This window comes from Pinus tabuliformis, chromosome 2_1, assembly GCF_031772625.1.
Source record: "Pinus tabuliformis cultivar Carrire ecotype Pingquan chromosome 2_1, CPIR1, whole genome shotgun sequence".
In the NCBI taxonomy this organism is placed as follows: domain Eukaryota; kingdom Viridiplantae; phylum Streptophyta; class Pinopsida; order Pinales; family Pinaceae; genus Pinus; species Pinus tabuliformis.
Genome location: NC_142299.1, coordinates 187,619,459 through 187,646,047, shown reverse-complemented (window position 1 = coordinate 187,646,047; position 26,589 = coordinate 187,619,459). Strand labels below are relative to the sequence as shown.

The window sequence follows — 26,589 nt, the reverse complement described above, 5'->3', positions numbered from 1 at the left end:
AAATTTATATATAAAAATAATATTTTCAAAAATCTAAAAAAAATTCAAACACAATCTAAATAATAAAAAATTACAATCCCTCTAAAAAAATTATATAACTTAATTTCAACCTAAAAACCAAAACATTTATTAATTAATTTATACAATTGAATAAATGTGATTTAATACATTCCCATTAAGAAAAAGAGCCATTTGCACCTGCCAATGAATCCACTGTCCAACAAGCGGTGGACTAGACTAAATTGGCGCCAAGTAATTTAACCGACTAAATTGGCCCTAACTAATTTCCAAGTACCAGGATTGGCGTTTCGGAATTTTATTCAAAATCTCGGCTACGTTTTAGGGAATAATCTGGAGCTCTTTTCTCCTTATCTTACCTTCGTAATAAGTCAATACACTCTTTATTTTTGAGCATCTCAACTTAATTAAGCAGGTAACTATTATTGAGTTAAGTGTATATATTGTATATCAATATTAATGAAAAAATAACTATTATAAGATTACTAGATTATTTTAATAATTTTTAAAAAATATATTATTAAATTTTTAATGTAACTGGGTTAACGCAGTGACCTAACAAGATCTCCTCATACCACTTCTTCACTGACTTGTAACACCTTTCTATAGATTAAAGATAATAATTTTATATGAAAATAGATTTATTATTTCTACAATATATTTTTCTAATTCACTATTAACTTATTAAAAATATTTATATATAAATTGATTATTAATATCAATTAAAATAAATTTCTTTATTGGGAAGATTGACCGCTCTATTAAACAGCAGGGACAACTGATTTTGCTTTTCAACTCTTGCAGAGCATGCAGAGAAATATAAGCACCATAAGCACCATGTTTGTATTGAGGATGCTAAGGTTATTGCTAGGGTTGATGATTTCCATCGTAATAAGTTAAGAGAGGTTATTGAGATTGAGAAATGATGAGTAGAAATTGAGTAAAAACTGGGTTCAGCTCTTTTACGTTGATTTCTCCTTCTTCTCTTTTTCCTTATATGTATAAACTATTAGTAAATATTATAATTATAGTTATATTTATATAATTATTGATTTATTTATTTATGAAATTAAAATTAAGTGATTCAGTGTATAAATAAAAATGGCTATTAAAAAAATAAAAATAAATCATATATAATAATTTAATATTAGTAATAAATAAATAATATATAATAATTTTAATATTAATAAATAATTAGATATTTATAATTAACGAACCCCTAATTTTTTTAAAATTCATTTTAAAACAAAGATTTATTAATTTATTAATTAAGTAGTTATTTTTTTCACTTTTGCCGTAAGGATGAACCACATTAGCTGGTTTAAAAAGTGGACCAAATAATTATGTTTTAACATAAATATATTTTGCTTTAATTTAATTAACAAAATTACATACACCAAAAATATACCTTAAATATGAAAATTAAGTTCATCAATAATAAGAACTGTGAGACATTCCTATTTCCAGTCGGGTGAGACTTCATTTCCAGGATCATTGCCAATTGAGCTGCCTGAAGCAGACAGGAAGACCATTAATATTAAAGGGCACTAAAAACCCATTTTTATATAAAAAAAATATAAAAAAGTAATGTATCCATACATCCAAATTATTTATTGTAATTTTAAAATTGGATATTGCATTATTATTGTGTGTAATATAGATGTGATATTGTAATATAAAAATAGAGAGTAAAATAAAATAAAATAGTGTATAGACACTGCACCATTTGACTTCATGATCAAAATAATTGAATTTGCAAATAAAAATACATAAAACGGAGAGTAATAACAACACAAGGAGTTTACAAGCAAACCACCGAAAGAAATATGCTTATATAATCATAGAAAAATTTACAGATAGACACAAGGAAATACGGATGTTTATATAACTAGCTAGCTAGTAATATACATACTTTCACCGAAATGAAACTACTGAAATCAAATCAGTAGTTTTAAAATGAGGAGAAGACCCAGGGAGGCCCGCTGTGCAACAATGCATAAATACGAGGGAAAAATTAATGAAAATGAAACAGAAGCGCAGGTGCTACAATGCATAAATATGAGGGAAAACTAGATGAAAATGGAACAAAAGCCCAGAGTGCCACACATATAATTGAAACCTACCTAACTAGGCAACCTTCTTTAATCAATTCTGGGTATTTTGCAGAATAAAGCGGAAGGGAGATGATGCTTGCTGCGCTGGAGCCATATTCGTCCACAACCATTCGACAACTGCTTTGAAGGTGGATTCGCCCGTCAAAAGATCTTCTTTGCACAAACCATTGGATTGAATCAAACGGCCCACTCGATTCTCCAATTCTATTCTTTTTTCATCATTATAACTGTTTTTATTCTTCAAGGATGCAATTTCTTCAACAAAAGCCCAGATGCAGGAGTCCTGAGTGAGCATCGTGGGTAGTTCCAGATGAATCTCTTCATTGCCTTCCAACCACTTTTCAAGAGTTTTGTAACGACGAGGCCTTCCATGAGTGAGGTACGGTCCTGAGTCCTCATTCTTGCCCAATCTGTAATAATTAGCGATGTCCAGGGGCTCCACAAGTAGCCTGTAGTGAGTGCCCCATATTATCCACTCTTTCCTGCACTGGAAATCATCCGGTAATTCGTCCTTATCGAACTTGTTCTGTATGATCTCGTCCCACCAGCCTGCAAGCTCCAGCCTCTTCAGATTCGCCTGGAAGTCCACATTACCCCGTTGCTTCTTTTTGAAAGCATCATAGTATCCAGTCTCATTTCCCCGACATTGCAGGCGATATTCTTCTAGATTTGCCATGGGGGTTTCCATCTTTTTGGGGTATTCCATCTTCAAATTGGACACGTTCTCGATCTGCTGCTTCAGAACTTGTCCTGCTGCTCTCAGGGAAAGTCTTGCTTGGCAATTCTACACAAATTTCACCACTGAACCTATTAGCAGAAATCATAATCATCTCTAACAGAGGAAAGTGTTACTATGTGCCACTTTATCATTTGAATCCCACTACCTTAAAAATTACTGCTAAAATTCTTAGATTCAAGGAATGCAGAAAAAAAAACAGAGAGAAATACTTAATCAAAGAATGCAAAAAAGATTTACCTGAATTCCAAGGCCAAGAGCATCTAGTTGTGTTGCTAACTCCCTGTCTTGATAAGCAGCATCTGTCAAAGGAAGATTTGAAAGCTTTTCTTCCCCCAACTTCACTATGTTTAACAGAGCTTTGGGTAAAATGTGGCCATAACCAGAGTGTTCCAAGATGAAGTCCTCTAAATTAGCACCTAAGGTTTGAGCTGCGTAATAGAGAACGGGCAACACAGCATAATGATTTTCTATCCAGACTCCCCCAATGCTTGAGCAGAACAGAAAATGCCCAAATGGCCTGTAAGGACTTAGCTTTACAAGAGGCTTCACAGCAGCTATCAAGGGGTTGTTGGGACTCATTTTGGCTGCACTGGTGTAATTGGCTACAGCAGAACAATGCTGAACTACAGTGCCAACAAACTCAGCAGTTCCCCCTGGGGGAGCTTCTGCCATTGGGGTGTCAGTGGAACCCAGGGAATCGGCCGAACTCTGCATAGATCTCTTCCAATAGGGAAACTGTGTTTCTAAATGCCTAGAAACAGATATGGACGGAGCCAGTAATATTCTAGAGAAGATATCACGCCTGGAAACAACATGGCAGAACCGATCTGCCCACTTTTTGCGACGAACTGCTCGTGCCAGAATTTCATCACCAATCAAAGGGAACCCAAATGTGATGCAGAATACCGCTTTGGACGGACCAGGCTGCCCCTGCTTCTCCAACACCCATAAAGTGGCCAACGCAGCAATAGCCCCCCCGGTGGAGTGGCCGGTAAACACAATGGTAGCGCCCCTCTTACAATCTTCTCCGACCTGCAACAACAATCAGAACTACCAAATGAGCAACTAATACATTCAAAGTACAGTTTATCTCTAATAAATCCTGGTCAAGCAAGATACTGTGTACAGTGTGGCTATCTCTTATAAGGCTACTGATTGAGAAAACGAGAAAACATACCTATACTAGTAACATAAATCCATCTCAAGGGCCACAGACTTGCATTTGATAGATACAGATGATTTATGTCTGTAGGTAGCTATGCCGCTAGGTTTTAATGAATTCACTAGATATGGACATCAAACAAATTGGGTTCTTTATGGGCGTAAAAGATTAAGGCTCAGACTTACTGGACCTTGAAACTTCATACATCTTACACAAAAGGCCAGGCTTATCAAATATTGAAGTAATTGCATATTACATCCTCTGATCAAGATCAAGATCAATCTAATTTTCAGTCTAAACCTTTTTAATCCCAATTTTGTAAGAATTTTGTCCACCATTTTAAAATAATCAAAATTATTTTAAATTTCAAATAAGCTGAATAAACCGGAAGAAAAATAAAATATATTGGGTTAGCGCTCGAAGTCAAGTGTCTTGATTGATTGTTACTGTTCTCACAAATTTAACCCAGTCAAGTTATTGGGTTTTTTTTGTTGCATTAGTTTGAGAAACGGGATATATTTTTTTGTACAAAATTTTGTAGGGCTGGAAGTTTTGCTCAAATTTATAAAAAGATGTTAATTTGGAAATGACAATAATATAATATATTAAAAATAAAAATAAAAATAAAATAATTTGTTTATTTCTATCTAAAACTTACCAATTAAATTTCATCTTGCAATGAAATATGTAAGAGGTTGAACTTTGAAACAAAAACAGGGTAATTAAATTCCATTATGCAGATTCCATCTTGCAATGAAATATGTAAAAGATTGAACTTTGAAACACTGCTAGAAAAAATTAAATATTAATCCGTCAACAATCTATCAATGAAATTCCTTCCCAACAAAGAAATTGGGAAAAAAGAGAGGCTATTATCACTTGATTATTATGTGATTTCATGCAACACTATATTATATTCAACTTCTAAATTCAAGTTTATAAATTTATAAAATGAAACTGCTACTCTTCATCTTTCTGACCATCATTGTAACTTGTTGAATCTTATCATTAAAGCTTCAAGATAGACTTCAAGACAATAGACTTATTTGCAATTATCCAACTTCCAGATTTGTAACAGAAACTGCCAAGGAATGACTGGCTATATTTTGTTGAAACCTTTGCTACATTTCCACGTCTTTCTGTTAGAGCCCATGCAGTCCAGCCCTAACCTGTCATGTATCACTTAGAAAATAAACAAATGGTACCTTCTCTACCCAAAATAAATACCCTTTAAAGCTTCCGGTTATTTTGGAAAGTTTCATACTAACTCCCAAGCTCCCAAAAAAGCAGGAGCATAGAGTAAGTGATCTCTCCAACGCCTAAAAGTGTACTCTGTTACTGTGTTATTTTCTAACTCCATAATTAGAAGAACCTATCATTTTGTTTAATATTAATGTGTAATATAACCTATTTAAAAAACAAAACTTCAAACATTTAAAAAAACAAAATTCCATATATTTAAAAGCGGCAAAACTACAGGTAAATTTCCGCAGGTAACAATAAAATCCCAGAACAGCATCTTTAAATAGCACCACTTCTATTGATTTTCCCTGATCTTAACATTAATAACGCCTTAGTTTGACAAAACAATCCAACTGACTTAGCACTGTTAGAGACTTGAAGACTCGAAGAAATGAGCTAAATGAGCTTATTCATTACATTGTAACGTACATATATTTATATAAAATTCACTACAGCTATTTACTTATTGCTATTTATTATCTATTTAAATCGGCCGATTATAGTTGCTCTACGCTGACTAACAAGTTGACTATAGCGGCTCTACACTGACTAACACTGATGACTATGCCGATTCTCACCGTCATACGGTCAGGGGTGATTAATGTTCTAACATCTCCTCTTAATCACAATGACCTAAAATTTAACTTCCTGCTGGTCTAAGTCTCAGCGAGGCTTACAACAAAAAATTTCATTTTCGCCTTCTTATTAAAGGGTCCATGCTTGTTCCTTTTCCTTGCTGGGGCAGTTTCATTTTCACCTCTCTGGGTTTTCTTATAAAATTCTTTTGCTCCTTGCTTACGTACTTATCGTCAACAACCTCTTCTGGATTGGGATGCAATGCAAGAGCCCGAACAAGGTAATCTAATTCATGTTATCCCCACTTTCCATGAGGAGCCATCAAAATGCACTCATCCTCGAACATGAGTAGCCTCGGAACAACATCCATAATAGTATCCTCCACAGTAGCAATCTTCTTGAAAGCAGATCCAATAAAACTTCTAACAATTGGGTTATGAAAGAAAAAGTTTTACTTTGAGTAATTTCTTCTTCAACATGACATTGTTTGTCCAAGAACTCAAAAATATTGCCAAACCCAAATGCCTTCCTGAAAAAATATCATCGGAAAGATCATTGTCTAAAAAGTCAAAAAAAAAAAAAATAGACATATCAGCTAGACTTAAATTTTCCTTAAACTCTCGCGAGCTTTGACTTCAGAATATCACCACTCTTGGAATAACACGACTTCAGAATATCACCACTCTTGGAATAACACCTCTCGGTTCTGCCTCTCACTTCCTCACTTCCCCGGATGCACACCACACTTTCGCTGCCCGAGTTTTAAGAGCTTCATCAAACAATAGCCACTACAAACTTTGCTCCTCTGCGCTACAACAGTTCAAATGAAAACTCCGAGGCTTTCCTGCCTCACTTCACATCACAACCGGCAGCGGCTTCTCCAGGTATTTACTGGTCTTCAATTTGTAACCTACGCCGCAATAGACATTCCACCATGGGCCTCAACAAGCCACGCGGATTCAGCACTACTCCAGGCAACTCCACGTCGGGTCACATTAGCGCTACTCCAGCAGCAAGAAATCAGCATCTCCACTACGTTATCACCAGACCAAGCAACCACACTTCCACGTTCTGTCCGGCTCCTCACACCGCTTGGTTACTGTCAGCAGCCCCTCACAGCCAGTGGACATCACACACTTCACTTAGGCGTTGGCGCGTTGGCCTTTAAACTTTTCAGTGGGGCTCAGGTTTACGCCTCTTTCTGCCAGGAAAGACTCCAACAACTCTTCACAACAGCCCAGCAGGACTCAACGCCTGCTCAACACACAAGATTCGACATGGTCTTCAAATACGGTGATTGACACGCTGGCAGACGCACATCAAGGCTAGCCACGGACCATCAGCTCTATGCCTCAACAAAGCTCAACACACATACGTAGACGCCTCCAGGCAGAAGTGTGATAGATCGGCTCTCCAACGACCTATTAACCAGGGCCAACGTCAACACAGCAGGTGCCAGACAAAGTAACGCTACTATACGCTGGCCGCTTCTCTACGCAGCCCCTCTGCTCCTTCACGCTCACTACATGATATAGAATCTTGCACAAAATCCTTACACAGGACTTAACAACAGCAGTACGAGATCACGCTTGCACTCTGGCTGGCTTTCTCTAAGGCAGCTCGGTAAATAGAATAGCAACAGGTCTTGAGAAACAATTTTTCTTCAGAATACAGAAAGCACGGTGCGCACAAACTGGTGCACTTTTTCGACGCTCATACGAAACAATATCGCTCTCTACTTGGCATTCACACTACCGAGCCTTCAGGTCGGGTTCACCACAAAACACAACACCTACCAACCTTTGGCTTCAAACAACACTCCACTGTCAACAACAGCACTTCGACTTGCGCTCAACACAAAGACTTCACAACGCACGCCAGAGCTACACAACTCCAACACACACTAACCCAACTCCAACACACACTAACCCGAAACCCTCGACTCTGATACCATATCAGAGACTGAAGACTCGAAGAAATGAGCTTATTCATCACATTGCAACGCACATATATTTATACAAAATTCACTACAGCAATACAGCTATTCACTTACTGCTATTTATTATCTACCTAAATCTGCAGACTATAGCCGGCCAACTATAGCCGCTCCACGCCCACTAAGACTGATGACTACCCCGACTATCACCGTCATACGGTAAGGCGTGATTAATGTTCTAACAAGCACTCCCAGATTAAATATCTTAATAAATCATAAATTTGAAGTAAAATTTGAAATGCTCACTGATTATGTAAAGTGCACATAATTTGAGACATCCCATCATAGTTGGACGCAATTTAAAACAAAAAACTGGTTAACAAGAACCTGTGTTTGGACGCCGGATTTGTTCCAAATGTCCAGAAACTGGTTGAGAGCGCCCCGGTGAACGGAGGCTCTCTGGTCATTCCCATCTTTCAAGCCGTCAAGAAAACCAATATGATCCTGCGGCTGAATTTGATATTCTCCATATTTGGTTGCTGTAGATGTGAATAAATTGGGATCAAAAGAGCCACGGAAAGCATAAACAACTTTATCCCCTATGACGGCCCTCACATAGCTGCGACTCTCATGTCCAGTTCTGTAAACGCTGCCGGATAACTTCCAGGCATCCGACAGCAAGCTAGCCGAGAAAAAAGGCGCCAAATCACCCATTAATCTGACACACGGTCCAACAAACAACAAAAGCAGTTAGCCAAATATTCCTGCAAATTTGTTCCACAAAAACTGAAAAGCAATCTATTGTCGGAACTGGTATTTGATAACTAACAGTTGAGTTGAAGACCCTGCAATGAAAGCCATAACTTGTATCCTCCTCCTTCTGTTCCTCCGCCTCTGCCTCGGATTCTTTGTTTTGGGAACGCTCTGTGGAGAAATTTATAGGGGCGAGAATCAATTATTGAGGCCGAAGAAAAATCTCGGAAGCTCAACACAGATCGTACCACCTCCATGGATATTACTTTTCAATTTCACCGAATCTATTCGCGATAGTTGATGGGCTTATGAACTGTTCCGTCTTTTAACGCGTATGCTGTAAAAATTTCCTTCCAGAGAGTTTTTTATTCGTTGGAACACGTACTGCTCCTTGATAAATTCTGTGTAATTTCGCAACTAAATAAATGAAGTGAATGTCCTCCACTTTGCATAAACTACACACAGTCAAGGTTTTTCCACAACCGCGTAAGGAAAATGATCAGAGATAAGTTAAACCATAAAAAGTAAATAAAAGATAAGCTTCCCGCGTCCAGCCATTCATTATTTCGAAACTAATTTACTGTACAATGAAAGGGACAGAGTGAGAAAGAAAACACTAATTTACTGTTAAATGAAAGGGACAGAGTGAGAAAGAAACTTCCTAGTGGGGAAAAAAGAAAATGTTAAAGTAAATTTGAGTGGTTGGTTGTGTTTTTTATAAGTTTGGTAGGGTTATATTTTTAATATGTCTAATTAAATATTTTGATCCAGAGGATAGTATTAGTTTTGAATTCAAAACATCACGTTCCGTGAGACTTCATTTACATGACTATTGCTCATTGAGCTACCCAAACAGATATAATTAATTGTGTTTTTAAATAAGAGATAATAAATAAAATAAAATAAGCCTAAAAAATAAAATGTTAAAAATATTTCAATAATAGTTTTATAAAAATAATAATAATATAAAAATAAAAATAAAAAATATTTATATAAAATTAATCAAAAAAATTAATGATTTTATAAAAAAATAATAAACATATAAGAGAAAAGTGATTCCATAGATATCAATTAAATAAAAATCAATGATTAAAAAATATTATTTTTAAATGAAACCCATTTAAAATAAACATGATGATGATGATGATAATGATGATAGTGGTTAACGTCCACTGAGACCACATTAGTCTATCGGACCTATAATTGTCTTAGTTTTTAATTGTCTAGCTCCCAGTCTTTCTTGGTGAGATTGGTGCTATAGCTTTCTTTTTTTCTCTACGGTCTTCCAGCATCCTTTATCTTGCATCTCCTTCATCTCTTCTGGTTCTTGGGACATTGATGTCTTAGCTTCGCGATCTATTGTGTTCGTCCTTTTGAAGATAGTCAGAGAAGAAGATTGGTCTAGGAGATCTGCTTTGTTGTTAAATGAAGATTTATTTTGTGTGGTATTCGAATCCTCATAACTGTTGATTCTTGAGGGGTTGTCGAGTTCACTTTTTGTTGTTGGGCGGGGCTTTCTCCCTGCTTGTCTTGAGAGTTCTTTCTTTCTTGCCCGATTTCTTGTGATTCAGAGTTTTCTCTATTCTTCTTTGATGACAGTGTAGTGTTCTTTTTGTGCTCCTTCCCACCATGTAGATCTGTGGTGGGTTTTTTTAGAAGAATTTTCCTAGGAGGCTTTTGGGCAATTTTTGGCTAGATGGCCTATTTCAAAACAGGATTGACATCGGAAGATGACACTTTCATAATCAAGTTTCTGGTTCCACACATAGTCTTTCCTTGTTAGGTTTATTTCAGCTCGGAATCCGGCGCTAAAGTCCATTTCCACACAAATGTGTGCATAGGTGGTTCTGGCATATTCCTCTGTTTCTGGGCACCTGCAGTAAAATTTCCCAATTGCATTTCCAATGGCTTTTAGCGATGAAAGATTCCAGAGATGCAAGGGTGGGCTTGGCAGTCCCACCCAAACTGGTGCTGAGGTTATGACTGTTGTTGAGGGATCGAATGATGGGTTCCATGGCTTCATGAATAGGCCTGAGTTTTCCCAAAACCAAGGGCCGAAATCTAGAATACATTGTCTGCTTTCAGAATTTTCAAAATCTACTATAAAGAAACCCCTAGCACAAGGGTAGATATTAATTTCATCAGAAATGACAGGCTTCCATACCTTCGAGATCCAATTGTGGAGAGTTGTCAGCCGCGGCCAAAAACCATTGAACCAACATATTAGGGCACTTTCAGAAAACTTCAAAGCCTCATCGAGTGAGGCCTGGACCACCTGGACAGTGGGAGCTGGGGCTTCACTGACGATATGGGTAGGAGCTTTCCCTCCAGAAGCGGACAGAACTGAGCCAACAACTATTTTCGCAAAGCTGGGAGCCATATTTTACTTGCCCGTAGAACCCAGCCGCAGAGAAATAAGGCAGAAGATTAGATCTAGATCTAGCCGCAGAAGATTAGATCTAGAACCCAGCCGCAAAGAAATAAGGCAGAAGATTAGATCTAGATCTATCCGCAGAAGATTGAACAGGTGGTTTGTCTATGAAATTGGTTGTTGCCTTTGATAACCCCACAACGTGAGATAGCGTAGAGTACCGAAACACAGCGTGGGAGCCCAGACCCAGCCACAGATAAATAAGGCAGAAGATTAGATCTAGATCTAGCCGCAGAAGATTAGATCTAGAACCCAGCTACAGAGAAATAATTAATTCCCTATAGCAAGCTATGCTATTTATTTTCGGCCATAATTTATCCACTGGCCAACACCAGTCCCTCGAATATACTTACTGCTGAATAACGATTTGTGCCATGCTTGCAATCGATGTTGATGTTACTATGCCTTTGCCCTCAAGGCCACCTCAACGTCCCGTGCTTACGCCAATCAGTAATATTGCCTCTTGCCGGGTGTGAGGATGCGTTCCAACCGTGGGATCAGAGTATACAACCTGCGTATATCCCAATTCCTTGTCCTCAGACCCCGCACGATGGTTCTCTTTGCTCGATCTGGAGCTGGGCAATATACCACCCTAATTGTTGGCAGCCACCTCATGATTCCTTCACTAGATGCGATCTCTGTGGCAGATTTATGTAGGGTTTGCAATAGTAGTCCCAAGATTATATGAAACCTGTAATAACACAATAATTTGTTCCAGACACAATCCCCACGAACCCCTTTCCCAAATAAGATTAAGATGGCACCACCTAGAAGATTAAAATGGCACTAGCAAAGGGTTGCAGGTTACTAGCTACTGTGAGATCGGCTCTCCCCAAAGCTAGTGAGAGGATCTCGCCTTAAATTCTCAGAGACGGAAAGCTTAGGAGAGCCTGGTTCCTCTGCTAGAAGCGATCTCAGAGATGGAAAGGTTAGGAGAGATGGAAATCTAGAAGCGTTTTGTAACTTATAACCTGAAAATTAAAAGTAATACACCCTATCATATTCTCCTTATAGAAGCAGGTCTTTCCCCTATTGAGAGCCTAGCTATGATTAGGTTTCTGTTGTACAAGCACAAACTCAATAACATAGACGATCATAGACTTCCTAAGCTAGCTTTAAATTCCAGCCAAAACCACCTAAGGCTCAATCGGGGGTGGCATAAAGACACAAGGGCCTGGTTAAACTATTGGGAGATCAACGAGAATGATGCATTGAAAAACATAAATAACATTAAAGATATTGTTACTTCTAAGTTCAAAGAAAAAAATGTGGTGTGAGAAAGATTTAGCGGCTAAAAGAAAATTAAACTATTATAAAAAGGTCATCAACCCCACCCTAGAAGATCAAAAGTATCTCTCTATTTTAACTAGCTCAAAGAAGAAAATTAATATAGCAAAGATTAGAACGAATTCTCATGAGCTCCATAGTGAAACTGAGCTTCATAGTGAAACAGGGCATTGGGCAATTCCTAAAATGCCATGGATGGAAAGGATCTGCCATATATGTGAGAATAGGAACATCGAGGATGAAAACCACTTCCTCTTAGAGTGCCCCACATACAACCACATTAGATCTTACTTTCACAATCTTTGTTACAATACTGACCTTCCTAACCTTTTACAATACCAAAATTATAGTGAGCTCGGGAGGCTTCTCTCCAAGCTTTTAGAGCACAGGAATAAAATCTTAAATCAAAATAAATAATTGTTTCTTTAGGTCGATAGACCAATGTTTGGTCTCAGCGGACGTTAACCATCATCATCATCATCATCATCATCATCATCATCATCATGTGGAGATGAATCAATGCATTTTTATTTATTTAGATTTTAATTGCATCAAGGCAAATTTTATAGCTCAATATAAGGAAGATGTGTAATTTATTCCAACTCAATGTATAATTAAATGTTGAATATAATAAATAATAACAAAAATAAATATACATATTTAATTAATTTTAAATACAAGTATTATTAAATATTGATATTACAAGTCAGAATGAAAAAGACGTGTATATATACTTTCACTTTTAATTATAAGAAGACACGTAATGTCTATATTAATTAATATATTTTATTGTCAATTATGTATATATTATATAAAATTATTGAAAATAAAAGTTTCTTATAATTAAAATATTTGTTTTATTGGTGTTTTGTTCAAAATGAAATAGATATGTAATTCCTTCCCCATGAAGTTTATATATATGTGTGTGTAATTCTTCATTTTTCATGTAATTTTATAATATTTGTTTTATTGTTGTGTTGTTCAAAATGAAATAGATTTGTAATTCCTTCCCATAAAGTTTATATATATGTGTGTAATTATTCATTTTTCATGTAATTTTAATGTCTTTTGTAACTCAATATTTTTTATAAGTGTTTTTTAAATCATATTACTCAAACTACAACCAAATAATGATTTAAGGGTTATTAAGTATTTGTTGATATAAAATAAATAACTTCATTTTAATCTTAGATTTATTAAATATCTAAAGAATCAAAAATTTTAAGGTGAAAAAAAATACAAAATTTGAAGAAATGTTTGAACTGTGAGAGATTGATTATATATATATATATATATATATATATATATATATATATAACTCATGATCTTTCATGCCACAGATTTCCAAACATTTCCTTAAATTATTAATCCAAAGTTATTAAATTTAATAAAAATAATATATTAATATTAATATTAGACTTAATGATGTTTTTTACGTGGTACGATAACAAAAATTATAATAAAACTACATCAAATTAATTTTGGATTTTTGTGTTGAATTGTATTGTAGTTTTTGTTGTCTATATGGTTATTTTCATTTTTGTTTTGGGTGGACCCCGTCTAGTTTTGAACTTATGACTTATGACTTGGAAGAAAGAAACAAATGCTTGTAGGAAGATACATAATTTCTTCCAACTCAATATATAATTAAATATCAACTGTAATCAATAATAATGATATATATATATATATAGATATATATATATATATATATATATATATATATATATATATATATATATATATATATATACATACATATATATGTATATATATATATATATAAAATTTTAATTTTAATTACAAGTATTATTAATTATTGATATTACAACATATATATATAATTTCACTTTTAAATGTGAGAAGACATGTAATTAGTTAAATATCTATATCAATTAAAATAATTATGTATATATTATATAAAACTATTGAAAAATAAATTTCTTATAATTAAAACAATTTTTTATTGGTGTGTTGTTAAAAATAAAATAGATTTGTAATATATATATATATATATATACACCAACCTAGATCCATTTGACTTGGGATCTCGATGGGCCTAGTTGCAAACCTTTCCTTAAATTATTATATCTAATAATATTAATATTAATATTAATCCCAGTTGTTTGTTGACGTGTCACAGAGCTAGGTTTTTCCTTGCTCGGCTTCGGTTAAGAAGTGTACAATATGTATTTTGTTTAGATTAATGGAAGGTTCCACACTTACTTGATAAAAAAAATGGTTTAATATTAATATTAGATTTAATGATGTTTTTTACATAGCTTGATAACAAAATTCATAATAAAACTACATCAAATTAATATTTTCAAATATTACAAATTTGACATGGAAATATTTATGTCTCTAAAGATTTTAATATATCTATATGATAGGATTTCTCTTTTAAAAATTCATTTTACAAATATTTAATTAAAAGAAACAATGAATTAGATTCTTTGTGTTGAATTGTATTGTAGTTTTTTATTTATATGTTTATTTTCATTTTTATTTTGGGCTTAGGCAGACATTACCTTTTTTTCTTTTTCTTTTTTATATCTTGTAGAATGTGTGTCTCCACCCTGAAGACGACTTGTAATTAGTTAAATATCTATGTTAATTTATATATATATATATATATATATATATATATATATATATATATATATATATATAACCCAATTTTAAGGTCATGGCCAAACCGATTATCAAATTGGTGTATGAGACCCCCTTATTTGTGGGACAAGGGACTCACCTCCCAAGTGATCTAACCACTAAGTCTAGTAAGGCATACATACTCTACCCCCTCTAGTTTTGAACCTATGACCTCTTAGGAGGAAAAAATGCTTTTAAACATTAGGCCCAGTCAAGTTGTATTAGTTCAAAATAACTATTTATATATTATATAAAATTGTTAAAAATAAAAATTTATGAAAAATGAACTAGATGTATAATTCCTTTCCTATGAAGTTTATATATATATATATATATATATATATATATATATATATATAAACCATGGATCTAGTAAATGTGGAGATGGATCAAAGTAGTTTTTTTATTTAGATTTTTATTGTGTCAAGGCAAATTATATGGCTAAATACAAGGAAAATGTGTAATTTCTACCAACTCAATATATAATTAAATGTCAACTATAATAAATAAAAACAAAAATAAATAAATATATATATATATATATATATATATATATATATATATATATATATATATATATATATAGATAGATATATATAATTAATTTCAATTACAAGTATTATTAATTATTAATATTATGAAAGAGACATGTATATATAATTTTACTTTTGATGTGGGAAGACATGTAATTAGTTAAATATTCATATTAATTAATATATTTTGATGCTAATTATGTATATATTACATAAAACTATTGAAAAATAAAAGTTTCTTATAATTAACATATTTGTCTTATTGGTGTATTGTTCAATATGAAATATATTTATAATTCTTTTTCGTGAAATAGGAACATTTCATGTAATTTTAATGTCTTTGGTAACTCAATATTAACATTTTTCATAAGTGTTTTGTAAATCATATTATAATCATTTAAGGTTTATTTAAGTATTTGTTTGTATGAATCAAGTAGGTTTATCTTAATTTTAGATCTAGAAAATATCTAGAAAATCAAATTTCTTAAGATGCAAACTTTTTATTGAAGTATAAAATTTGAAGAAATGTTTGAAGGGTGACAATTTGCAGAAATATTTTAACTGATTTGATATATATATATATATATATATATATATATATATATATATATATATATATATATATATATATACATACAAACCTATATCCATTTAACTTTGGATCTCTCATGGGCCAAGAGGCAAAAAAATTCTTAAATTTTTATTCCAAAGTTATTAAATCTAATAGTAATAGTAATAGTAATAGTAATAGTAATATTAATATTATAATATATTAAATTTAATATTAATATTAATATTAGACTTAATTATGTTTTTTACATGGCATGATAACAAAATTTATAATAAAACTACAACAAATTAATATTTCAAATATTACAACTTTGACATGGAAATATTTATGTCTTTAAAGATTTTAACATATCATGATTTTTCTTTTTAAAGATTCATTTTCCAAATATTTAATTAAAATAAATAATAATAAAAATTGAAAATGTGACATCCTTACACATCCTCCTCATATTGGTTGTAGAATGCACATCTAGGAGTCAAGGGACCCACTTCCCAAGTGATTTGACTACTACGAAGGCATACATACTCTACCCCTTTCTAATTTTTAACCTCTAACCTCGTAGAAGGCAACACATGTTTTTAACCATCAAGCATACTCAAGTTATATTAGTTCAATGTAAATTATGTATATATATTATATAAAATTGTTAAAAATAAAACTTTCTTAAAAATGAGCTAGATGAGTAAGTATATATATATGGATCTATTAAATGTGGAGATGGATCAAAGTGTTTTTATTTTTTTATATTTTTATTGCATCAAGATAAATTTTATATTTCAATATGAGGAAGATGTGTGATTTATATAATTAAATGTTAACTATAATTAATTTTAAATACAAGTATTATTAATTATTGGTATTACAAAAATGAAGGAGATGTGTATATATAATTTCACTTTTTACTATGAGAAGACATGTAATTATCTAAATTTCTATATTAATTAATATATTGTAATGTCAATATTATATATATATATATAAACTATTGACAAATAAAAATTTCTTATAATTAAAATATTTGTTTTATTGATATGTTGTTAAAAATGAAATAGATTTGTAATTCTTTCCCATGATATATATATATATATATATATATATATATATATATATATATATATATATATATATATATTCATTTTCATGTAGTTTTAATATCTTTGTAACTTAACATTATTTATAAGTGTTTTGTAAATCATATTATTCAAACTACAATCAAATAATGATTTAATGGTTAGGAATTAGGTAGGTTTATTTTAATCTTAGATATATAAAATATTTAGAGAATTAAGTTTCTTACGATGCAAACTTTTTTTGAAGTACAAAATTTGAAGAAATGTTTGAATTGTGAGAGATTTGAAGAAATATATGAACTTTGAGAAATTTGATATATATACATCAACCTAGATTAATCTGAACTCTGGATCTTTTATGCGCTCAGTTGCAAACATTTCCTTAAAATATTATTTATTAAATCTAATAATAGTAATATTAATATTAATATTAAACGTGCAAGATTAATTATACTTAATAATTTTTTGTTACATGGTATGATAAAAAATTCATAATAAAACTACATCAAAATAATATTTTCAAATATTACAACTTTGATATGGAAATATTTATGTTTTTAAAGATTAATATCTCTATAAGATATGATTTTTCTTTTAAAAATTCATTTTACAAATATTTAATTAAAATAAATAATAATAAAAATTTGGAGCAATAATTTCCATTGTTTTTGTCTAATTGTATTACAGGTTTTTTTTTTTAAATTTATCTATATGGTTATTTTCATTTTCGTTTTTGGAGGAAATTTTTATTTTTATTTCTATTTATTTTTTCATTATTATTTTATTAGAGAGGTAACATACTTACACATCCCCTCATACTAAGTTTGCAGAATGTGTCCCTCGTGGGGCAGACATATACATACATACATACATACATACATACATACATACATATATATATATATATATATATATCCAATTTTAAGGTCACGACCAAGACAGACACCAAATTGGTGTATGAGACCCCTTTATTTTTGGGATAAGGGACCCTCAAGCCAGACACCAAATTGATATTGAGTTGTAGAATACACCTCTCGGTCCCGAAGATGTGTAATTAGTTAAATATATATATATATATATATATACTAGGACACCAAATTGATGTATGAGACCCCCTTATTTGTGGGATGATGGCCCAGCCCTGGTGACGTGGACACAGTCACGTGACTCACTTCAGTCCCACCTGGTCACTTGTGCGCGGACAAATATCTTGTGGACTTTAACTGGCCCCCAATCCGAGGCGCATTAAAACATTCATCTGCCGGTTCTTGGGTATAGTCACCGGCTCGTCTAGTCAGGATGACTTCCCGCCTATGTCAAACCCTAAAGGGTTATCCTTAACTCATTTTCACTCTGTCATTCTGCTGTTGCGCTCTCCGCGTTGCTGTGGCGATGCTCACTGTGCGATAGCCCAACGAACCCTTTGCTCCGAAACTGGTTACAGTTCTGTTTGAAATGCGAATCCTTCACCTGCGCTGCTATCTTCAATGGCTTTGTTCGGAAGTCTGTGGTAAGTGGTTTATATTTTCATGGATTCTGTGTAGAAGTCTTTTTGGTTTTCAACTTCTGAACCTTAGTTCTGTACAGGTGTTTGCGACCACGAAACTGCCGCTCTTCCGAACTCTATCTGCCCTCGAGGTAAACTCTCGTGCTATGTTTTACCCTTCTCTGTCACCTATTGTCGACACTTACAGGTTTTTGTGCATTCTCAGCTTGTGGCACTGGGTTCTGTCTCAGCAATCTCCGTCGACCCGTGGGTAAGTTCGTAGTTCCTTTCCACTCGCACCTTGCTGCCCTTTCGTTCTCTTAGATTGATATTTGTTCTGGTTGGTAAACGGACTAACTCAAATTGTTTTTCTGTGCAGGTTGACTAGGAGACCTGCTCACGAGGGTTTCAAGTTTGCAGTCTTCGATTTCTTCCAACCCTGGTACCCTTTGTAACCGGGTAGGGTTTACTCCTGCTCCAGCATTTCTATAGTTTGCTCAATATGGTGTTAGCTGTAGTTTTCTGTTGCTTAAGTTATATAGGGTTAGCCGTGCCCTTTGCCGGCGTTTACAGTCTCTGGGTTGTGTCCCTTTGCGTCATTATACGGTCTCAATGCAACAAGGTTTTGGAACTTGTATTGTTACGGCGGTGCCGGGTTTAATACATGGTTCTGTGTTATTTGTCGAACTTTCTGTATGTAAAGACTTATGAAATGCTCTATTAATAGAAACAGTATGGTTTGAACTGTTACCTCTTCTTTAATAGCTGTTATATTTGATTTGTGAATGGCCGTGTTGCTCCTTGTATTTGCTTGCGGGTTCTGTGCTGTTACGACTGCAACCTGGGCTTGCTTTGATGCCTGTGTCGTTCTTTATTCTTGTAATACTCTGCACGCATATACTGTTAAGTATGTCTGCCTTACGCTACCTTGCCTGCGTGTTAGTTCTGGTACTGTAGATTATGGTTTTGACTCGATGCCTGTAACGCTCTTAAATTTCTAGTTACAGCATATAAATTTCGTTCTATCTCAATTCATTTCTAAAAACAACAAATACTCAGTAGTGCTTAGATGTACAATATGGGAAAGATAATTAACAGTAGATTATCTCAGAAAAGAATTCAATGTTTCTGTTACAGAGGGTTTGGAATATCGTCTTGCTGTTTCTTCTTATTTCGTTATGAGGTGAACCAAAAAGTTCCTGTTACATCCGTCCTTTTCATTTTTAAACTACATGGAATATAACTGTCTATAAACTAAATTCTGTAACTGTCATTTGCTTCTTTAAACAAAACGTTAACTAAACAGTTTTTGGTTTCCTAAGTTAACAACCAGTAACTTAACTTGTTCTGAAAATAAAAAAAAGAAATGAACAATAATTAACAAAAGACAACAACCAGTTTCTTTCCTTGATGACCTGTCCAACCACTCTTGGAGTCGTGTCCTGTTTCACCATGAGTCAGTCATCGGTCTTCTGTCTCCTCGGAGCTGGATGCTCCTGCATCAGGCTCCCGGGGTGGCAAAAAGTCATGGCTCCGTTCCATGAGGTCGTCAACAGAATAGCCTGCTTTAGTTATCTGCGCTGCGTTGAGCCAAGAACTGTCCTCTATTGGACGGTTCCGCCACTTGACCAAATATCGCAGATACTCTTTCCTGCGTGTGCGTCTAGCTACCTGTGTATCCAGAATTCCTTCGATCTCAAGGGGTGGTGCCTTTGGTAATTGTCTTGTCCAAGAATCTTCCTCATAGCTGTCTTTCTGTGGCACTGTAGTTGCTGTATCATTCTCTGAGTTGGCGACATAGGGAAACAGATCTGCCACGTTAAAAATGGGAGAAATTCCAATCTCAGGTGGCAACTGTATTTCGTAAGCGTTCGCAGAAAATTTGCGGATGATTTTGCAGGGGCCGATCTTCTTGAATTTTAGTTTGTTGTACTCCCGCTTCGGGAATCTCTCCTTACGTAAATACGCAAGGACTTCATCCCCAACGTTAAACTGAACTTCCCGACGCTTTGTGTCAGCTCGTTGCTTGTACTTCTGACTGCTGTCCTGCAATTTCAGCTTGACTTGTTCGTGTAAATTGCTCATTGCTTGAGCGAATTCTTCCCCATCAGCGCTCCGTTTCTCGAGTTTCCCCAAATCCCGTAATTCATGCACCCCTCGCGGATGCATGCCGTACAAAATCTGGAACGGACTGTAACCGGTGCTGCGGTTAGGTGAATCGTTGTACGCGAACTTTGCTTGAGCAAGTACACGGTCCCATGTCCGGGAATTTCCTCCTGTCAAACTGCGAAGTAAGTTCCCTAGGCTTCTATTTACGACTTCCGTCTGACCATCAGTCTGCGGATGATAAGCAGAGCTGAACTGCAATTGAGTATTTAACTTTTTCCACAGAGTTCTCCAAAAGTGACCAGTAAACTTTACATCCCGATCAGAGATGATGGATTTCGGGAGTCCATGTAACCGAACGATTTCAGTAAAGAATAGGTGTGCTATATAGGTAGCGTCGCTGGTTTTCCTGCAAGGTACAAAATGTGCCATTTTTGAAAATCGGTCAACTACAACCATGACTGAATCGAAGCCCCGCTGTGTCTTTGGTAAACCCAAAACGAAGTCCATGCTCACTGAATCCCATGGTCGACTCGGAATCGGCAATGGCGAGTAAAGACCAGTGTTTTGACTATGACCCTTTGCTAGCTGACAAACTCTGCATCTACTCAAGTACCTCTGCACATCTCGCTGCAGTTTCGGCCAAAAATAGAAGTGTTGTACTTGAGCAATCGTCTTGTCGATACCAAAGTGTCCAGCCAGTCCTCCACTGTGCTTCTCCTGTATTATATTTTCCCGCATAGAACAGTTGGGTATACACAGTTGTCCTCCTTTAAACAGCAGTCCTTCTTGTAGATTATAGTCTAGCCACATGCTATCATTCCTTAACAAAGGGTTTTGGCAGGCTTCATATGCCTCCCCAAATTCGGTATCAGTTTGATACAACTCCTTCAAATGCTCAAAACCCAAGACTTGCATTGTGCTCTCCTGTAAAAGCAATGTTCTTCTACTCAGTGCATCTGCCACCTTATTCGCTTGGCCACTAATGTGCTTTAATACGAATGTAAAATTCTGCAGATACTCCACCCAAGCTGCATGTTTGTGGTTCAATTTATGCTGTTGCATAATATACTGCAAGGCAGAATTATCTGTAAACAGAACAAACTCATCTCCCAGTAGATAATGCCGCCAATGCTTCAACGCTTGTATGATTGCATAAAATTCTTTGTCGTAGGTTGAGTACTTCTGCCTGCTCTCATTTAGCTTTTCACTGAAGAAAGCGACCGGTCTGTCCTCCTGACTAAGGACTGCTCCAATGGCTGTCCCACTGGCATCACAACGAACTTGAAAAAGTTTGTTGAAATCTGGCAGTCTCAATATAGGTCTTTCAGTAATCTTTTTCTTCAAAGTTTGAAAACTACTTTCTGCCGCTTCAGTCCAGCGAAAAGGCTGATTTGCCTTCTTGATCGTGTCCAACATAGGTGCGTAAATCTCGCTGAAATTTCTGATAAATTTCCTATAAAAACTGGCTAGTCCATGGAAACTCCGGACTTCAAATAAACTCTTTGGTGATGGCCAGCTAACTATAGCTGCCACCTTTTCCGGATCCATTTTTAGTTCATTTTCTGCAATAACAAACCCCAAATACACTAGTTCTCGCTGAAAAAAGGTACACTTTTTCAGATTAATCAGCAGCTTGTTTTGCTGCAGCTTCCTCAACACACTCTGCAAATGCCTGAAATGCTCCTCTTTAGTCCTGCTAAAAATCAAAATATCATCCAGGTAAACTATCACGAATTTCCCATTAAACTCCTTCAATACCTCATTCATCAAACGCATGAATGTGCTGGGAGCGTTACTCAATCCAAATGGCATCACCAGCCACTCATATAAGCCTTCGTTTGTCTTGAAAGCTGTCTTCCACTCGTCGCCTTCTCGTATTCGAATCTGGTGATATCCACTCTTCAGGTCAATTTTTGAGAAATAGGCTGCCCCACTCAAACAATCCATCATATCGTCCATCCTTGGTAAGGGAAACCTGTACCTGACAGTAATTTTGTTTATGGCTCTGGAGTCTGTGCACATTCGCCATTCTCCTCCCTTCTTTGGAGCCAAAACAGTCGGTACTGCACAAGGGCTCATACTCTCTCGAATCAACCCTTTATCAAGTAGTTCCTGAACTTGCTTCCTAATTTCCTCATGATCCTTGGGACTCATACGGTAAGCAGCCTTATTTGGTAAGCTTGCACCTGGTATAAAGTCAATACAATGACTAATACCCCTCCTTGGTGGTAACTCATTGGGAAGATCATCCACCACAATGTCCCCAAATTCTTGCAGTAACTGCTGAACTTCCTCAGGCAAATCTGATAGCTGTGTGTGTAATACTACTGCCTTTGGTCTCCTTATGACAGCAAAATTGATTTCGCTGTCCTCAATCTGTTTCACGAACTCCTTTCCTCCCAACAGCAATGCCTTCACTCCACTGGCTTCTGCTGTATTTTCCTCCTTGATGGGTACAAGCGTGTGCTTGATCCCATCTTTAACAAACTTGTAGCAATTCTTTTTCCCGTCATGAACTGCACTTCTATCGAACTGCCAAGGTCGTCCCAACAGTAAGTGACAGACATCCATTGGCATGACATCACAAAGGATCTTATCCTTGTACTTACCAATCTGAAATTCTACCTCACATTGTTCGTCGACTAACAGCTGATGTCCTTTCTGCAGCCATGACACTTTGTAGGGTGTAGGGTGCTTTAATTTCTTCAATCCCAACTTTTCTACCATCTCCACTGCCACAAGATTGTCTGTACTCCCACTATCAATAATCAATTTGCAGCACTTGCCCCGCGACTTGCAGACAGTGCGGAACAAAGCTTTACGTTGATCTGGTTCTGCAATCTCCTTTGCTGGTTTCAACAGCACTTTGTTCAACACCAAAGCTTCACCTGTCTTTGGTGCATTTTCTGCTTCCTGAGGTGTTGTCTCAGCATCCTCTGTTTGAACAACATAAGTTCCTCTTCCGCCTGCTGGTTCAGCTTCAGGACATTCATAAGACTTGTGCCCCCATTTGTGGCAGCGATAGCACTGGACAGCTCCCCTGCCCCGACCATTTCCTCGCCCTCGCTGAGGTGGTCGTCCTCCTCTCGTGCTATTGTCTTTTTCTGTCGCTCCAGCAGATTTAGAGCTGTTGCTTTCTTCACTTGGACCTGTACCTCGGCCTCTTCCAAACACTTTACCCTTTCCCCTGCCAGTTCCACCTCCTCTCCTGGCATTCTGCTTCCGGTTAATCTTTTCTTCTGCCTTCAGTGCAAACTGATAGGCTTCTTCCATTGTCCGGGGTGAAAGGATACCAATTTCATCTAAGATTTCCCCCCTTAAGCCATTCACAAATCTGGCTGTTTTCTCCGGGGTGTCCTCCACATATCCTGCTCGCAAATTTAACTTGTAGAACTCTTCTGTAAATTCTTTCACAGTCATTCCCCTCTGCTTCAAGTTCTGTACCTGCCTGTACAGCATAATCTGATAATCCTGTGGTAAGAATTTCTCTTTCAGTTTGGCCTCCATTCTAGACCATTTCTTTATAGGCTGTTTGTTAAGCCTCCTCTGTTCCGCCTGAACGCTATCCCACCACAAGGACGCATGCCCGTTCATATTGGTGGCGGCGAACTTCACCTGCTTATCCTCACTGGTTTCCTCGAATTCGAAATATTTGTTGACTTCACTTAGCCAATCCAACAACACGTCTGCGGACAGACTTCCGTCATAAGTTGACAACTCATGTTTTGGCTTATGACTTGACAGCAAAACCGACTTCAACAGTCTGAATTCTGGTGTCACCCCCTCTAATTCTTCCTCTGGTTCAACTTCTTCTTCATCACTGTCATCTGCTGGGTTTCTTCTTCCCCCAGCTTCCACCACTGCCAATCTTTCACGCAAAACTCGAATCTCCTCTCGAAGTCCATCATCTACTACCCTCCGGACTACTCTTCCCCTTCCTCTTCCTCTTCCTCTTCCTCTTCCTTCACCTTCACCTTCTACCTGTTCCATTGGTTCTAACTCAAGAAACTAGCTCTGATACCACTTATGATGGCCCAGCCCTGGTGACGTGGACACAGTCACGTGACTCACTTCAGTCCCACCTGGTCACTTGTGCGCGGACAAATATCTTGTGGACTTTAACTGGCCCCCAATCCGAGGCGCATTAAAACATTCATCTGCCGGTTCTTGGGTATAGTCACCGGCTCGTCCAGTCAGGATGACTTCCCGCCTATGTCAAACCCTAAAGGGTTATCCTTAACTCATTTTCACTCTGTCATTCTGCTGTTGCGCTCTCCGCGTTGCTGTGGCGATGCTCACTGTGCGATAGCCCAACGAACCCTTTGCTCCGTCACTGGTTACAGTTCTGTTTGAAATGCGAATCCTTCACCTGCGCTGCTATCTTCAATGGCTTTGTTCGGAAGTCTGTGGTAAGTGGTTTATATTTTCATGGATTCTGTGTAGAAGTCTTTTTGGTTTTCAACTTCTGAACCTTAGTTCTGTACAGGTGTTTGCGACCATGAAACTGCCGCTCTTCCGAACTCTATCTGCCCTCGAGGTAAGCTCTCGTGCTATGTTTTACTCTTCTCTGTCACCTATTGTCGACACTTACAGGTTTTTGTGCATTCTCAGCTTGTGGCACTGGGTTCTGTCTCAGCAATCTCTGTCGACCCGTGGGTAAGTTCGTAGTTCCTTTCCACTCGCACCTTGCTGCTCTTTCGTTCTCTTAGATTGATATTTGTTCTGGTTGGTAAACGGACTAACTCAAATTGTTTTTCTGTGCAGGTTGACTAGGAGACCTGCTCACGAGGGTTTCAAGCTTGCAGTCTTCGATTTTCTCCAACCCTGGTACCCTTTGTAACCGGGTAGGGTTTACTCCTGCTCCAGCATTTCTATAGTTTGTTCAATATGGAGTTAGCTGTAGTTTTCTGTTGCTTAAGTTCTGTAGGGTTAGCCGTGCCCTTTGCTGGCGTTTACAGTCTCTGGGTTTCGTCCCTTTGTGTCATTATATGACCTCCATGCAACAAGGTTTTGGAACTTGTATTGTTACGGCGGTGCCGGGTTTAATATATGGTTCTGTGTTATTTGTCGAACTGTTTGTATGTAAAGACTTATGAAATACTCTATTAATGGAATCAGTGTGGTTTGAACTGTTACCTCTTCTTTAATAGCTGTTGTATTTGATTTGTGAATGGCCGTGTTGCTCCTTGTATTTGCTTGCGGGTTCTGTTCTGTTACGGCCGCAACCTGGGCTTGCTTCGATGCCTGTGTCGTTCTTTATTCTTGTAATACTCTGTATGCATATGCTGTTAAGCTTGACCGCCTTACGCTACCTTGCCTGCGTGTTAGTTCTGATAATGTAGATTATGGTTTTGACTCGATGCCTGTAACGCTCTTAAATTTCTAGTTACAGCATATAAATTTCGTTCTATCTCAATTCATTTCTAAAAACAACAAATACTCAGTAGTGCTTAGATGTACAATATGGGAAAGATAATTAGCAGTAGATTATCTCAGAAAAGAATTCAATGTTTCTGTTACAGAGGGTTTGGAATATCGTCTTGCTGTTTCTTCTTATTTCGTTATGAGGTGAACCAAAAAGTTCCTGTTACATCCGTCCTTTTCATTTTTAAACTACATGGAATATAACTGTCTATAAACTAAATTCTGTAACTGTCATTTGCTTCTTTAAACAAAACGTTAACTAAACAGTTTTTGGTTTCCTAAGTTAACGACCAGTAACTTAACTTGTTCTGAAAATAAAAAAAAGAAATGAACAATAATTAACAAAAGACAACAACCAGTTTCTTTCCTTGATGACCTGTCCAACCACTCTTGGAGTCGTGTCCTGTTTCACCATGAGTCAGTCATCGATCTTCTGTCTCCTCGGAGCTGGATGCTCCTGCATCATGGGACAAGAGGCTCTCCTCC

At 36.1% G+C, this 26,589-nt stretch overlaps 2 protein-coding genes across 2 annotated transcripts; both read right to left on the bottom strand.

Moving 5' to 3' along the window:
* Positions 1–1,818: 1,818 nt before the first annotated feature.
* LOC149199358 (protein EDS1-like) lies at positions 1,819–8,771 on the bottom strand. Its single transcript, XM_089402408.1, has 4 exons — positions 8,617–8,771; positions 8,175–8,505; positions 3,109–3,903; positions 1,819–2,916 (listed from the first exon to the last, which is right to left on the bottom strand). Exons 1-4 carry the CDS (start codon positions 8,646–8,648, stop codon positions 2,164–2,166), a joined length of 1,911 nt encoding a protein of 636 aa, XP_089258534.1. The 5' UTR covers positions 8,649–8,771; the 3' UTR covers positions 1,819–2,163.
* Positions 8,772–19,328: 10,557 nt separating this feature from the next.
* Positions 19,329–24,669, bottom strand: LOC149199357 (uncharacterized). The gene is made up of 6 exons (XM_089400553.1): positions 23,245–24,669; positions 22,775–23,124; positions 22,256–22,372; positions 21,961–22,120; positions 20,242–21,747; positions 19,329–19,457 (listed from the first exon to the last, which is right to left on the bottom strand). The coding sequence occupies exons 1-6, from the start codon at positions 24,667–24,669 to the stop codon at positions 19,329–19,331; spliced, it is 3,687 nt and encodes a 1,228-aa protein (XP_089256679.1).
* Between the last annotated feature and the right edge of the window lie 1,920 nt (positions 24,670–26,589).